The sequence below is a fragment of the Mesoplodon bidens genome, assembly GCF_964165515.1.
Source record: "Mesoplodon bidens genome assembly, chromosome: 7".
Taxonomy (NCBI): domain Eukaryota; kingdom Metazoa; phylum Chordata; class Mammalia; order Artiodactyla; family Ziphiidae; genus Mesoplodon; species Mesoplodon bidens.
The window spans coordinates 11867805-11884938 of NC_138164.1; the positions used below are offsets into that span (position 1 = coordinate 11867805).

Here is a 17134-nt window from a genome sequence, read left to right on the forward strand (position 1 = left end):
GTTAGCTTTATGCAAAGCTTCCTTCAGGTACTGGCCTTCTGTACTCCAAAATAGTGATACTTTTTTAGCAAATCAAAAACCATGACTTCTAAGAACATTGTATCTGCTGAGTTGGAACTTCTTTTAGAACTTAAAGCCAATAACTGGACTCCGTTCCTCCCGAGGCAATGACTGTGCCCTGGGACCATGAATGCCACTGACAGCTCAGAATTCCACCCACAGCACCTGCTTTCCTGAGGCCACATCTCACTCCAGAACCTTCGAGGTCTTCCACCAATGTCTCCAACCCGGTCCACCGTGCTGTTAGTGTGCCAAGGCATATGCAAAGCTCTGGGGTGTTTACAGGGCATCTTCCTGGGACACTGATTTTACTTAGAGTCTAGGAGTGAAAAGCATTTTTCTATTACATAAACATGCCCCTATTACGTTGTCAGACGCAAAATTCACATGTGTTTATAGGACAAAACAGAAGAGGAAATTCCAAACATGCTGGGTTGCTTTAGACTCTGTCCCCAGATCCCCAAACATGCATACTCAGTGTCCTCTGCTATTAATTCTTTCCCTGGGAAAGTTTGGGACATACTGGTTTGCTGTCCACATGCCTTGACCTGGTTTTCAATGCCCTCTTCACTCCAACCTCATCCTACTTATCCAAACCAATGTCTGAGTGTGACAACTCTGCTCCACAACCTCCTAAAGCTGTGACTCCTAATGAAGGCATCATGGTCCAGGCCCAATGTCTCTGTAAACCTTCCCTGTTGTGCAGAATTAATCACTTTCTTCTCTGGGCTTCAGAACACTTTCTGTCCAGCTCCATGAAAGCATTCCTACAGTGCAACCATTATAGTGATAATCTGTGCCTCTCTTTAACTCTAAACCTCTTGAGGGCAGGGCCATGTCTCATTGTTTTTCATACTCTCAGAGCCCAGCACAGTGCCTGATACACAGTGGTCTACACTGTTCATTGGATGCAGGGAGGGCTCTGTGAACACTTTCCATCTAACACTGGGGTGTCAGGGCTCCTGTTTGGGGGAAAAAAGACTTAAGAAGTAGGACCAGTCTGGACGTCCTTGAGATGATTGCCCATTCATTCATTACTTGTTCATCCTTTCATCAAATACGGATGAAATATTGGATGATATGCTGGTCACTGGGATAGAAAAATAAATCAGACACAGACCCTGCACTTGAGATTTTCATAGTCCATGGGGGACAACTATCAACAGACAAACTAATGCCCTAAGTGTTCATCTTAGAAAAGCTATGTAGCCTTGAGGAACATGGAGTGGATGGGTGTACTTGTGGCTGTGGACACTATTCAGACCTCAATTTCTTCTTTAGGCCTAGATTTTAGAATAAAATCAGTTCTCATTTCCTTTGCGCCAGTGCTTTGCTGAGTGTTTAACATGGTTTATCTCATTCAGTCTTCACAATAGCCCCGGGAGGTGGCGTTATTATTTCTAGTTCTATTCTCCAGAGGAGGAAACAGAGGCTTAAAGATGCTTCACAGTGTATATAACAAGGCCATTTATGGAGTGGAGTCCATTTGACCCAGTGCCTGTGACCTTGAACCCTGTCTACACTGCCTCAGGGGAGAGAACCAACCTAGCGGCTGTCAGCAGAACAAATAGGTGTGCAGGAGGGAAATATTTGAGCCCCATTCTTAGAGTGGGGTGCGGGGGAGCCCATTGGACTTCGGGTGAAATCTCTAATGGGAGAGAGAGACAATCTAAATTGAGGTCCCTGAGTGAAAACTGTAAAGTCCCAGCTGCTGTGTCGTCATCCCTGTCCTTGTCAATCTGCTGCCCTCCAACTGTTTCTCTATAGATTAGCAGTGAAAATAAACACAAAGAAATAAGGGCACAAAGGGGAAGGGCCTGTGGCTGGGCTTAGGAGTCAAGGATGAAAGGGGAAACTGGAGAGTTGGGATCAACTCAGTAGTGAGTCTCGAGGGGAAACAGGCTCAAAGAGATCAAATAGGGTCAGGTTTACAAAAGAAAGGAAAGCCAGGAAACCCACGACTAGTGGTAAGGAAAAGAGGCCGGAGACCTGGAGCAGCCAGAGCTGGCAGCCGGGGGCCGGTGGGGAGCCTGTGGGTTCCCTGCACCCCGCTGAGCCCTTGCTCTTGCCCAGCCCCCATTTTGCTCCAGCCTCCTGCGTCTACAGCGTCCCTGCATCCCTGCATATGTTCAGTCAGCTGTTCAGAGGCAGGAAAAACTGGAAGGAGTAGAAAGCTCTGAGCGTGAAGGCTACTCGGGAAAGCATCATAGCACAGTTTCATTTGCCACCTTAGCGTGGCCCAAGAGGACAGTAATTGGTGGCTTTTGACAGCTACCAGTCAGTGGCTTTAATCACACATCCCACAGACTTTTACTGAGTCCCTGCTATGTGCCAGGCTCTGTAGGGGAGGCCAGGGACACAGAAGCAGGTGAGACGGGTCCACATCTAAGGTGCCATCACCTGGGCAGAGGAAACCAAGAGTTGTAACGTAGTGTGTTGAGGGCTCCATCCAAAATCACAGAAGGCACCCGACCCACTGTGGGGAGGGGCAGCCGGAGGGCGACCGGGGGCTTCTAGGGCAACAGAAACCTGAACATTTCTCCTGTTTCACTCTGGGTCCCAGGTCCACCTCTCCATTTCTTTTGGGTTGGCCAAAATGTTCGTTCAGGTTTTTCCGTAAGATGTTATGGAACAACCCAAACGAACTTTTCGGCCAACCCTACATTTTAAATTACTCCAGATCAAAAGCCACTACTGTTTCCCTCCATCTTCTTGGTAAGACGGCGCTCCTTCCCGCCACTCCGAAGTTCATTGCTCCCACAGAAAAACACGGACATATATTAACTTACCAATAATCTCACTTTACTTTGACTATTCTGGGCCCAGTCAGATTTAGACTGCTTTCTATCCATGAGTCTTTTTCTGGGGAGGGGGCGGTGGAGGCACATCCTGCTACCCACACCTTCCGGGTACCAACCGTCTAGGCAGCCCAGATCTCCCCACGGGAATCTTTGTTCTCACACCCACACCACCCGCGGTCCCCATTCACAGCCCTGCCCTCTGCACCGATTTCTGCCTCCGCATCCTCCCTCAAGTGCTTCTTCCCTGCAATGTCCCGCTCCCCGCTTCCTTTCCTATACTGGTCCTGGGCATCTTCAACATCTAGTGCATTCTTTCAAATCCACGGAAGTTTCCTGATACTTTTCTCTGTACCTCCCCCATTTCTTTTTTTCTCTGAACAAACAGAGTCAGTCTCCTCCACCTTTGACCTTTGGGGAGTGGAGAGCCAAGAATGGTGTGCCCTCCCACCGTTCCTGCAAAGGAACGGGTAGCATTTCCTCCAAATGACAAAGGGCTTGTCCCTGTAGGTCCACATTCCTGAGCCCTCTCCTCAGAGGATCAAGGGGCACACGGAGACCCTTAGAAACACAAAGTCATTCCCTTAGTGTCTCATCCTGGATAATCACTCACGCTGAGCAGAGGGAAGCACATAGCAGCATTCATTTTACTCCCCAGCTGCCTCCCCAGGGGCGAGTGTGTATAGGTAAATTTGTTGCATATTTTAGCAAGGTTGCAGTAGATTACTGGGGTGACCATATGATTTATTGCCCAAGCCAGGACACTTTGAAAATGAAAGGGCGTTCTAAAAATAACTAACAGGCATTCATGGATCTACAACAGATGTAACCCGAGACTATCCTGGGCAAGCCAGGATATAAGTTCCCCCTACAGAAAATGCTGGGTGTTCAGGGACCCTCGACACTCTTCAACTACATGTCAGTCTGTGACTGCTTTCTATCCAGCCGTATTTATCATTCATTCAATAAAATATCCATGTGCCAGGCCCTGTGGACAGCCCTGTAAGGAAGACAAACCCTGCCCTCATGGAACTTACGTTCTAGTCGAAGAGGCAGAAAGTAAACAAATGAATAGACACTATACTATCAGGTAGTGATAAGCTCTGAAAAGCAGAGCCCAAGGGAAGGGGAGAGATGTGTGGCGTGGGGAGGGAAGGCCTCTCTGAGGGACCTTCTGAGGGAACAGTGTGCAGACCCCGAGGTGGGAGGAGGCTGGGAGGCTTGGGGAACAGGAAGAAAAGGGGGAAACAGATCAGGAAGGGTCGGGAGGCCACAGAAAGCTCGGATTTTATTCTGAGTGAGATGGGAAGCCATTGGAAGGTTTGCGCAGGCCAAGGCTGCAAACTTACATGCATCTTAAAAAGAATCACCCTGGTTTCTGGTGGAGAGAACAGTGCAGAGGCGCAAGCATGGGAAAAGGAGGCCAGGCTGCTGTAATCGTATGACTGTGAGATGCTGGTGGCCTGGGCCATGGCGGAAGAGGTGGTGCTGGCGCAGAAGTGGCTGGACTCAGGAAGCATGGCAGGGGTGGCATCTCTAGGACTCGGGAGCGGGCGGGAGTGGATAACGTACAGTAAGCCCAAGACCCTGGGACAGGGATGAGCCCAGCCAGTCCCAGCCCGGCCTTTGGCTCCTTCGAAGGCTTGTTCTCAACCTGGCATTACTTGGAATTTGGACGCCACAGACGAGCAGCTCTGGTCCTCCAGGCAGGAGGGGAGGCCCTGGCCACCCTTACCTTTGGCTCTGTGATCTTCCTCCTTGGGGCACTTGCCCCCTTCCCACCACTTGCGCTTCAGAATTTCCAGACGGTTGTTCTCCTGCAACTGGAGAATGGCCAGATCAAACTCGTCCCGGAAGACGGAGCCTGTGGGTCACAGGAGAGCCCAGAACACAGGACATGAGCACCCCCGTCTGCATCTCTCTGCTCCCTCCCCGGAAAACCTCCCTGCCACCCTGCCCACGTAACATAGGAGGGGAGGGACAGGGGTCCCCGCAGGAGCACGGCTCTCTACTTGCTCAGGCTGAGGACTCTCCGCGCCATGCAGGGCACCAGGCGTTTCTACTTTCCTTCTCTCCACGCTGACTGGCACGCCCAGCCCACGGCCAAGACCCCAGCATGGGTCAAGTGACAGCCTTCCAGGCAGCTGTGCCGCCCACCTCCCCACCCAGGTGCCAACACTTTCTACCTGGGTGAGCCCACCTCCCCATCAGCACGCGGGAAGCTGGTTGCAAAGCTCCCCGTCCGCCTGCCCCTGGGAGGCCAAGGAGGGAAATCTTCTGCGACACAATCCTCCCATTCAGTTGCCTATTTTCTACTTTATTGAAATTAGTTTCTCTGCCCTTTGTAACTCTCACTATATTACACCTGACAATTGTTTACCGGGAGCGGCCACCAATGAGAAAAGGGCCACCCAGAGCGAGGTGGAAGCTTCCTCTCCTCCATCTGTGTGGAGAATCGGTCTGGGGCACCCCCTTTCCCGCACAGCTGCCTGCTGGGTGCCCCAGAACCCCTGGCCCCGTCCACTACTCTATTTACATTTCTCTTCCCTCCCTCCTCAGACAGAAGGCTCTGTTGAGTGCAATTCTTTTAAAATTTTTCGTATGGAGTATGGTCAAAGAGTTTTGGTTCTGGAATGTAGGTTTAATCACAAAAACAGGCTTAAATGAAACCGTGGAAAGCTCGATGCCCCAGCACAGGCTGAGGCCTGAAATTATTAAGAAAAATCATTAAGAAAAAGCTGCCAGGAGGCTGGAAATGAACTAAGCTGCCCAGTTTTCTTGTCCAAGCTCTGTAAAGGCCTGATGTGGACAGACGCCCCAGGGAAAAGGGCTTTGATGCAGGATACAGGCAAAAGCTGGAACAAATAGATTCCTGCTCTCAAACTTTCATGCACGAAGGAATCCCCTGGGGATCTTTTGACCTGCAGACTCTAATTCAATGGGTCTGGGGGTGGGGGCTGAGATTTTGCATTTCTCACAAGTTCCAAGGCAGTGCCCTGCCGCTGGGCCATGGGCTGCACTTGGACAGGTAAGGAACTAGATCAGCTCCCAGATCTCTTAGCCCTCTAACAGCCCATGACTCCATAGACAGAACCTTCCCTGCTACAGATACAACTACCCTTGGGCATTCAAACCCCAAGCCTGCAGCACTGAAAGTGATCAGGGTGAATGTCAACAGCACCTCATATATTATATAGCAGGTACTTAACACACATTTGAAGTGAATGGCTACTGGAACTAACAGATGGTGTTAGGTGGTGAGACTAATGAATTTTCCAGGTTTAGAGACAGGTATCCAGCCAACAAGGCATTTCAAGCAGTTTTCAAGGCATCTTCAACCTAATCTCAATAGCACACCAAGGGCCCCACGAAAGGATTATTCTGCTTACTCCATGTTTGCCTACTTAGCTCCTAAACTACCCGAGTAATTTTCCATCTCATTCCTTGCTCTGTTTCTCTTCATCTTCCTGGGTCTAACCACACTGCTTATTCCATAGTTACACCCTTACTTTCCACTTCAGAAGGACACACATGCTTGTCTTTCCTGGACCTAAATTCTGTCCCATCAATGGACTATGCAATGCTCCTCCCAGCCTGATCTAAGAACCTGGGCTAACCCATAGCTCACCTTCCCCATCTATCCTGTCCTGTCGAGCTGGTGGACCCGTTTGGCAACACGGTCTGAGAGGTGAAATGCTGGATTTGGAGATAGGCCCCCTAGGCTCAAGCTCAGCTTTTCTCTCCACTTATTCTGTGACCTTGGACAAGTAACTTATCAGCTCTGAATCTCAGTTCTCTCCTCTAGAATGGGAAGAACCACATCTCCCCTGCAGGTGGGATAAGACTAAGATAACACATATGGAAACAGCATCACCTCAGACACAGAACCAATGCATTTCCCTCCCCTTTTCCTTGGTTACTGATGAGAATTCTAGAGTCAGTCTGCTTTATGTCAACTCTATAGGTTTGTGCCATGAAAACTTTTGAAGCACTTGACAGTTCAGTTAAATTTACTAAATTGCTAGAGTATTATCAAGGTGCACCTTAGTTCATTTTGTGGTTCCCTCCACCATCTTGAAACACAATGTCAACCAGTAAATTTCTCAAAGGGGCCCATAATCTGTATTATTAATGAAATCAATGAAATATGATGCTAAGTGGAGGGTATGCAGGTGCCCTGAGTGAGGCTTCCAGTTTACAGAACTACTAGGGTCAGAAATTACAGAGTTTAAGCGTGAACCATATTATTGCCTATATTCATTGGCTTGGTTTCTGATCAGTCTTGAAGAAGTCATCTGCTTTTATCAAATAACAGAGGGAACACTGGAAAATGTGGGGAGGGCACTAATGTTCCCCCTAATAGGCTAAGTGTGATTAAACACTGTGGTGAGACCAGATTATTCAGTTTAACCTTTGTAACAACCTTCTGAGGTACATATTAGAAACCTGATTTTACAAATGCGATAATTGAGACTCTGAGAGGTTAAATAACCTATCCAAGGTCCCACAGCCAGAAAGCAGGGTGCATTCCCAGATCTGCCTGACTCCATCCCATGCCCTTCACATGACACAGGTATAATTTATAGAGCTCCAAGTTAGGTACCGATCAAGAGAAGGGGTGTGACACTACTATATATACAATAGGTAACCAACAAGGACCTACTGTATAGCACAGGGGACTATACTCAATATTTTGTAATAACCTGTGAGGGAAAAGAATCTGAAAAAGAATAGATATATATCTGAAACACTTTCCTGAAACTAACTTACACCTGAAATAACACAACATTGTAAATCAACTACATTGTAAATCAACTCATACCTTGTATGAGCCAGTGTGGCTCTCCATGGTGTGTGGGGGAAGGGTACATGTCTGAAACACTGGGGGACATTTCCAGACCTCCTCCACAGTCACAAAGTCACAAACGTGCTCCCCCTCACCTTCTGATAGAGGAACCCTCAGCAGGGGAAGGCCTAAAGCAGGGATATGCTTTGCAAGGCACAGCTGGGATACCTTTCTGGAAGCCAAGCATCTCTACCCTCCTACAACAAACCGACGGCGCAGTCAGCAAGGTGAATACCAGAGCTTTCCTGCCCACTCTCAGCTACCTGCTCTGACCCAGAGCAGATGGACCAGTGAGATGCACAGATGACGTGAAAGCCATCTCCTCCGATCACATCAGTCCCCTTTCGGAGTAAACCTGTCACCAGGGACACTAATAGCAAAATTAATTCACTAGATGGTAGAGTCCTACCATCTCTTCCATCTCCTTTCCACTGCTAGTAGAGATGTCAGACATCAGAGAAATGGCCAAAGGGCAGGACTCGATGCTTTCACTGCCAGGGCCTGGGTTCAGTCCCCGGTTGGGGAACTCAGATCTCACAAGCTAGCTGTGCGGTGTGGCAAAAAAAAAGAATACGCCAAGGGCATCCATGTGCCCTTTAATAATTAATCTATTAATAAGTAATCAAGTAGCCCTTCCATCATTAAGGACTGGGTACTAATCCCTGATGACTTGAAAGGATGTGGATTTGCTTTTTAAAAAAGCCTTAAGAATGCCCATCTCAAGCCACTGTGAACCTGGTTCTAGAAACAGGGGCTGTTGACTTCAAGGCTGCATTCGACAGTTTGAGCTACCCTGAGCCTGCCTGGGTGGAGCTACCCGAAGAGGCTGTTCCTCTCCTGCATACCGACTGGCATGCCAATCCCATAGCCCTTGGTGTCCAGCAGGCCCCCAATCTGAGTGAGGTTGCAGTTTCGCTGCCGATAGTACTCATTCATGGTGGATTCCAGAAGGAAGGCGTAGTTGGAATTCAACACCCTGGCGATCCCCTCCTCCGTGCTCTTCACAAACACACTCGGCTGCTTGGAGTACATGTAATTCCACATGCGCTGGTAGGTCTGGTAGCGGGAATTCTGGGAAGAGAACGCAAGGAAGCAGGTTGAGGAAAGAGAAAGGAGATGGTGGCCTGGAAAGGGAGGGCATCCACGTGGTCCCTAAAATTCTGGCCCTTCTGCTACTCGGTCCCCTCCTTATATTCAAGAACCTGTTCCCTTTCATCTCACAACTGCCACTGCTTAATGGCAGGAGGAGAGGGTTGTGCCTTTGATACCTTTTACAAAGACAAAGAAGGAACAGGGTCTGAAGGTGTGTAAACTCTGCCTACTGCTTCGATCCTTGGTTCTGCTTCATCCACCCATCTTCCATTGCCAACCTCCATGTTCTGACCAAAGTGAGAATGGAAATTCTGGCTGTCCTCTGCTGTCCTTTAGCGCAGAGGCAGCAAACTCAGGTTCATTCTGGACTTTTAAGAGACATCATCCGAAGGAGCAGTGCCAGCTCTTCTCTATCAACCCTAAACGAATCCGTCAATCACATATCCAGTGTTGGCTTCTAGTTTACAAATAATAACAAGACTGAGAGAGTTCTGGAGGTCTAGCCAAACCCTGTGTTTGCATGATGCCTTCACTGGTCCCTGTGCCAGTACCCCTGAGACTTGTATGGGAAACAGAAAACTGAAGGCCTTGGACTTGTTTAGTGTGATAATGAACTTCTTGGGTCACAGGTTGGTTAGACACTCACTGACTCCAGGGGAATCTGCTTCCCTAGAGAGCCTGAAGCAAATGCACACTACTCCTATGTCTGGCCCGGCTCTGCCAGCCTTGGTAATCTGCCAGTGGACACACCACTGTGGCAGGGTCGGCTCCTGAGCCTTGCAAGGGAACCTCGGAGAAGCCAAAAGGGTCCTGATCTGAGACCTATCTAGTCTGGGATCAATGAAACCAGCTCGGCTTAATCTAAAGTTCCTTACACGTTAGTCATTTGTGTATTACTCCAATCTTGCTTGGTCTAAGCACTACTTATAAAATGTAGCCTTCTTAAAAAATTTAAATGCGTACGTTAGCCTCATCTTATGCAGAAATATAAAGAAAAGTACAGATTAGAGTCACTGCATATTTTTTTCTAATACTCATTACAATAAATATGAAACCACTGCAATTAAAAAATAGTTCTACCGCAAAATCATCTCAAGTAGCGCTAATCATTCATGTATAACACTTTGGGACAAGGCTGGTATTAACCCAAGTGCTTTGGGGACCTGGTTCCATGGGTATTTTGGGGAGCAGGGGAAAAATGAGCCCCATGAGAACACCTAGCTCCAAACTAGGTGTTCAAAAGGGATGATGGGGGCTTCCCTGGTGGCGCAGTGGTTGAGAGTCCGCCTGCCGATGCAGGGGACGCGGGTTCGTGCCCCGGTCTGGGAAGATCCCACATGCCGCGGAGCGGCTGAGCCCGTGGGCCATGGCCGCTGAGCCTACGCATCCGGAGCCTGTGCTCCGCAACGGGAGAGGCCACAACAGTGAGAGGCCCGCGTACCGAAAAAAAAAAAAAAGGGATGATGGGATGAGGCAAGATGTTTTTATCTCCAGTGGACAAACATCTCAACTTTATTCTGCCCGATTCCTGATGTTGGTGAGCAACCATATGGGTTTACTTGGAAGAAGGTCATGCTGGAGCCTCCGTGAATCGTGCCATACTCAATGGCGGTCTGGTCAGCCAGGTCATCCACCGACTCAATGGGCACATCCATGCGCTGCACGGTCAGGAAGGCTGCCAGGTTGGCCGTGTAGGATGAGATGATGATCAGCGTGAATGCCCACCTATGTAGGAAAAGACCAAGACATACGTCATCATTGCCGGGGCACCCCAGGAGTCTTAAACCCCATCCCCAGTCCTGCTGCGACACGGGAGAGACCAGGTGGCCCTCTTCTGAGGGGCTTAGTGGGGGAAGAGAAAGGAGGCAGGGCATGTGATGTCAACAGAAATGAACGGCTTGGGAGGGTGGCCTAGAAGAAGACAGTGGCTTTCTTTCTCTTATTTCCTAAAGGAGGTGATTATTGGGTTTCTACTCAAAAGAAGTGTGTCCATGAACATGAGACAGCTTGAGAGACGGTGAGCAATGAGCTAGTGAATGAGCTAAGGGTGCCAGCCCTGGAGGCTCTGGTCGGAGCTAGAGCTGGGATGCCTCCCGCAGCCCCGTCATGATGCAGCCGACATTCAGAGCAGCATCGCCATGTACTGAGCACCTACTGTGAGCCACACCCACCATCCCCTGTACTCCCTACAACTCAGGGAGGTGAAAATCTTATCCTGATTTTACAGAAGAGAAAACCGAGGCTCAGAGAAGCAAAGTCACGTGGCCAAGTAACTGAGAAATTTGTATTCTATAACCAGTTCTACAAATTGTAACAGCAGAAACACTTCAAGATGAACTGGTGAAAAGCACCTTCGGACTGCTGAGAAGTTGGAATTAGAAAATGCTTTTACAATGGTCATGCTATTTCAGAATGGAAGGTTGTTTTATTGGGCAGATCGGACTTATTTAAAATTAGAATAGTTTCGCAACTCAGGCAGCATACATGCTCAAGTCATTAAAACCAGTTTGCTCACTTAAGTAGGTTAAACAAGACTTCTACCATCTGGTCAGCAGTATGGATCTGCTTCCTAATCCATTTGTTTATAGGGGTTCAAAGATATATGTAAGCACAACTGAGGTTGGATAATCGCCAAATTCTGAATCAGTGGAGTCTGAATTAATGAGGCTTCACTCATTATGAAGACATTGCCAACCAAGGCACAGTGTTTGCCAGGGGCTGCAGCAGCCGGCAGCTTCCAGGTGGATTTCCAAGAGCAGGAAGTCCCATTGTCCCCTTTGCTACGTGTCCAAGAATTCCTTCAGGCTGCCTCCCAGGCGTGAAGGAACAGGAGCATCCATCAACTTGATGGGCGCATCCACACGCGCCAGATCACCAGTAAGGGATCTGGTTTTAGTTCTGGCTTTGTCCAATTCCACCTATGAGACCTTGGGGAAAAGCCACACACTTCCTCTGAGCTCGTTTGCTTGCCTAATAAATGGGGGATAATAATGTCTGGTCCACCTGTCTTTGGAGTGTTGTGAGATCAGGTGAGACAATATGTCATTAGTGACTAATAATCTGTAAAGGATGAGATGAGTGTGAGATACAGAGACATGTAGAGATGCAATGAAAATCATTTGTCCACCTTCCCTACTTGTGACCTGTAAGGGCCAGGAGTCCCTCCATCTGCAAAACCTGCTCTCCTTGCTCCTGCCTGGCCTCTTACACGCTCTTGGAAGTTGTTTCTCACGAGCTTCCCCCAGAGGAGGCTGGGGTGGTGGTGGTGAGTGGTCCCCAGGTGCAGGCGTGCAGTCGGAAGCTGCTCTGCCACGCTGTCGTGGGCTAATGAGCCCTGGGCGTGGACATGACCTCAGAGCTGGCTGGGGAGCTTCCCCCAGCCCCATGGCTACACTCTGGCATCTGTTCCGCCCTGGGCAGCCATGTGGCTGTTTCTGCCACTGGTCACAAAGGACGGGTCAGAGAGAGTAAGTAGCTCATTGCAAGCCCGTCACCTTTGCTGACAAAGCAAATCATGCCCACTCTCCCTCCAGAGGGGCCAGTGGAGACTTGCTCCTGGGTGAAAGGGGCATTATCATTGTGAAGCTGGCATTCTTGTTAGCAACGTGGCATTTTCCGTTGCTTGCTCTGGGTGAGGGTGCCACGGTAGGCCACGATGGCCCTGTTTTCTGGCCTCCCACTCCCCAGGGAGCCAACCTAACTGAGGCCCTGATTTTATAACCAAGATCTCCAAGAGGCAGAGGGGCGCACCAACACCTCTGGGTCGGGCTGGGAAGGGCCGAGCCTCCCTTCCACAGATGCTCTGGAGCAGGGTAACCGAGCCACCTGGGGGCTGAGCCGACAGCCTGCAGGACAGGTGGTTCCCCTCAGCACCAGGGCAGACTTTCACTGGAGGAAGGAATTCCTGGGGGTGGAAGCTGACAGGGGAAGGAAGCAGGCAATGGAGCCCTACGTGCAGCACATGGGAACAAGCACCTCTGGAAGGAAAAGCCCAAGTAGAAAGGGATCAGAATCTGCAGCTGACTTCTCATCTATGGGTTTCTGCCCAGATTTCCTGGATTTTGAGGGAGCTCTGTGGCTGTGCCTGACAAGACCCTCCTTTCTGCCAGGGAACGTGAGACCCAGCTCTCCACAGGGATCCGCTCAGTGACTCCTGGGCACAACCTGATAAGGGGTGAGCACCTTGCCCCAAGGGTGTAAATCCTACTGTATCAGTCCCAGCTGTGTTTCCACCTGCCGATCAGCCCCAGTCCAGTGGCTCCTAGGTAACTGTCCAGATCCCGCACTGTCCCCAGCACCCATGCCCCTTTCCTTTTCCTCTGGCTTACACGGGCTGAGAAGGAGAGGAGCAAGTGAAGGTTGTAAGTCCTATAAGCTGTGACACCAAACCTGACAGTGGGTTTTTTTTTTTGTTTTTTTTTTTTTTTTTTTTTTTTGCGGTACGCGGGCCTCTCCCGTTGCGGAGCACAGGCTCCGGACGCGCAGGCTCAGCGGCCAAGGCTCACAGGCCCAGCCGCTCCGCGGCATGTGGGATCTTCCCGGACTGGGGCACGAACCCGTGTCCCCTGAATTGGCAGGCGGACTCTCAACCACTGCGCCACCAGGGAAGCCCTGACAGTGGGTTTTTAAGTGAGGATGGGAAACTTGCCTTTCAACACTACATCGGTATTTCACTTCCCCCCATAATGGCCTAATAGCAATGATTAGTCCAGACGTTTATGTAGCACTTCCAAATTTTCAGAGAACTTTCCCACACATCGAATCATTCCACCATGTTCCTTTTTGCCCTGCCAAGAGGAGAAGGGAGCTCCAGGAAGAGGCTGGCTGACTGCCCGTGTGGACCGTGACGGCAACTTGCTCCCTGAGGTCCTGTCCAGCTCCGAGCTACTAACAGCTTGCGTTTTCCCACACCTGCTAAGGTGGACAGGTCCGGCAGGCCCCCAGAGCCAGGTGCAGAGGGGCAAAGCTCCAGAAAGCGGCTGGAGGGGGCGTGGGCTTGGATTTCTCCTGCAGGGACTTCCTTCTACATGCTCACATTTGCATAAATCTGCATACGTGTTCACAGGCCCTGCCTCTCAACCTCTGGTCATTATCAGGTCAGGAAGTTATAACTGCTTTGCTGTGGGCCTTCAAGGCATTTTCTCACTCCGTCTCCTTTCCTGCCTTGGCTCCCCTCTGCATCTAGACCTCCAAGGCAGAGAACAGAGAAGGAGAAAAGATGGCACAAAGCGTACACACCCACTGCCCCCAAACCCTCTGAGCTGGCAGAGGCTGTCCTAGGGCAGAGCTGAGGTTCCTGCCTACCGGAAGCTGGATCAGGGCTCATCGAAGGACCCAGGATCTTACCAGACGCCACTGACGCAGCGGGTGGATAAGGCGCGAGGCGCGATGGTGGAGCCCTGCTGCATGAAGCCCCCGACCGGAAACCAGAGGCTGTTGCCGAGGGAGTACTGATTCACCAGGAGGTTGCACCGGCCCTGGGCACACGGGTGGGGTGTGTACCACTCGTAGGGCGTCAACCTGTGAGAGAAAGGGACACATACCAGTGCTGCGGAGGGTGGGCGTGAAGGAAGGGGTGCTGAGGGTGTGAGGGCGCTCCCCTGCCTGGCCTCGCCCCGAGACCTTGGTAGCTGGCCTGTGGCCTTGGCTAAGCCCCTCCCCTCTATGGGACTTGGGTTTTCCCCCTGAAAAATGAGAAAGCTGGACTCTGTTGGCAGTTTTGGAACTGTTTTTCTTTAATCAAAGAAAAATTTTAATTTTTTCAAAATAAATCAAGTCACAGAATAGACGGCTGGGAATTGCTTTCTACCTCCTTCAGTTCCCTGAAGTGACCAAAGAGAGACCCTACAGCCCCACAGAGCCATGGTTTGAAAGCCGTCAGCCTAGAGTAGTAATTCTCAAACTTTAACTGACATCAGAATCACCAAGAAGGCTTGGGAGAACACAGATCGTGGCAAAAGCGTCTGATTCGGTACGTCGGGTTGAGGCCTAAGAATCTGCAAGTTCCTAGCTGATGTGGAAGCCACTGGTCCAGGGACCACACTCTGTGAACCACTGACCCAGACGGTCCCTCAGGCTCAGGCCCTGGTTCTCAACCCTGTCTGTGTTTCGGACTCACCTGGGAGCTTTTGAAATAATGCCAATACCTGGATTCCACACCCAGAGGTTCTGATTTAATTTGTCCAGGTAAGGCCTGGATAGCAGCATTTTTAGGGCTCCCCAGCTGAGCATGATGGGCACACAGAGTTGAGAAGGGTGGCGCTCCCTCCCGCTGTCGCTCGCAGCCTCACGCTGGCCTCTCTCTCCCAGCGGTACCTCTGACGCCCTTTCTTCCTGCCCACCAGACACATGCTCTCCCTCTTCCGCCCCAGCCTGTCTCCCACACAAAGCCTTCCAGCTCTGATGTGAGAGACACGTCTGGGCGTGTGCTGAGCAGGGCAGGTCTGCCTCTTCACAGGGTGTTACCATCATCCCCGGCCTTCCCTTCAGCCTAGGGCGCATGTGCCGTGCTGCAGGGCTGGCCCACATTTCCATCGCTGCCGCCTGTTCCTGAATACAAGGCCAATGCGCCATCGCTGGCCCCTGCCCCGAGATGTGCTCCTTCTCTTCGTGGCCTGCGGGGCTGGCTTGTACCCGTGGTGCCTCACCTCGGTGATTCCCAAGCCTACGGGCCACTGGAAGTGAGCTTCAAAATACAGATTTCCAGGCCTCGTCCCTAGAGATTTGGAGACGCTCAGACATAGAAATTCAAGTTTTTTAAAGCTCCCTGTGTGACTCTGGTATCAGCTGGTTTGGGAACGGCTGCCTTAGAGCAGTGGTTTTCAAATATCTTTTCACCTCTAAACTCTCACCCAGAAGTACAATATATAAGAGAAAAGTGGAGCTGGTCTGAATGAAGACGGGCTGAGGTCCCCGAGCTCTGGCTGCTCAGCCTCTTCACACCGCCCCTCCACGTCTCTGTAAGCTTCCAGAAGCCTCCACGCTCGGGGAACCCTGTTTGAAAGCCACTACCTTGGGCCAGATTACCCTATGCTCAGATAGTACATATATAGGATATTATATATATATGTATATATAGGATGTATGATCAGACCTTTTGTACAGTTTCTTCTTGGTTAAACTTTTTGTTAATTCTGGATCCTAGGGAGCAGTGTGTGCATGTGTGAGTGTGTGTGTGTGTGTGTGTGTGTGTGTGTGTCTGGCAACCAAGCCATAAGACCATTTGCAGGCCCCCCAGGTCACCTGAGAGCCATGGCTTACTACACACAGGGGCTCAATCAAAGGGGGCAAGAGCAAACTGCAGGGCAGTGGAGACAGGACTCAGGCAGACAGTTTCCTCTGAGCAGCCACAGGGAGTGCGGCCAAGTGCAGAGGGCAAGTGTCAGACGGCTCTTGTGCCTCGCCAGTCGACACTGATGACAGATACTTGACAGGGGCAATGCCTACAGGCCCAAGGGGGGGGGGTGGCACCCGAGTGGCACAAGCATCAGCAGCCTTTGAAGATGACCAGGTTGTAAGCAAGGCCTTTCCCTGTTTGGTTGGATCTCATGGGCCAGGGAGGACTTCCTGAAGTTGGCTTTGATCTCCACTGGAAGAGGCACAGACTGAGTGATTCAGTGCCTCTTGGGCAGGCTGGGGTTGCCAGGGTTTGAAACCCCGCAGTTCCTTGGGGCTCCATCTTCTAACCAGAGGGAGCACAGTCTCCCCTCAAGCACTGAATAGACATGCTCTTGGGGAAGACCCCACACCACAGAGGTGGAATGTTCACTACAGAGTCATCGGGCCCTACTTCTGTGGCCCTGAGGCAAAGGAGACCGCTGGACCAGAGCCACTGTCAGCCCTTTAGAAGCCCCTCCAGGGTGGTGAGCTGAGCACTGGGTGGGAATCGGGGATCTGTGTGAATGACCCTGAGCCACAAGAGCTTCTTCTGCTTCTGGATAGTCAGTTGGCTCTCCTGAAGCCCAGGCTGGTCCAACTGAGCCTCAGAGAGAAACAACCCTCTCTGTGCCTCTTCCTGGGATGCTCCTCGGCTTCTTCCGTAGGCCCAGGGACAGTCTCTGGTTTCCGGGGGCGGGGGCAGGGGTGCTGGCTCTCCCCAATCCCTGATCTGGACCATTTGTCTCAACTCAGCACCACTTGCCAATGCTTCTCTCTGTCCTGCTCCCCTACTGTCAGCCACCCTCCACAGTCCCCATTCAACAAGGCAGCTGTGTTTTCACAGACAGACTCGGGCTGGGGAAGGGCCAGGCCCTCTGCAGAGGAGGCCTTCTCCCTCGCCTGTGCCACCGAGGCCTCCAGTGCCCCATTCCAGATTTGCAGGCTCTGCTTCTTGTCATTC

At 50.8% G+C, this 17134-nt stretch overlaps 1 protein-coding gene across 1 annotated transcript in view; it reads right to left on the bottom strand.

Annotated features, from left to right (window-relative positions):
* GRIK4 (glutamate ionotropic receptor kainate type subunit 4) overlaps nt 1-17134 on the bottom strand; it is a gene marked incomplete at its 5' end in the record, with an annotated part of 314312 nt that overhangs the window by 13801 nt on the left and 283377 nt on the right. The window contains 4 exons of the mRNA XM_081241422.1: nt 4594-4722; nt 8550-8775; nt 10356-10521; nt 14143-14316. Of these exons, the coding sequence (XP_081097548.1) occupies nt 4594-4722; nt 8550-8775; nt 10356-10521; nt 14143-14316 (695 nt within the window). The remainder of the gene's footprint in view (nt 1-4593; nt 4723-8549; nt 8776-10355; nt 10522-14142; nt 14317-17134) is intronic.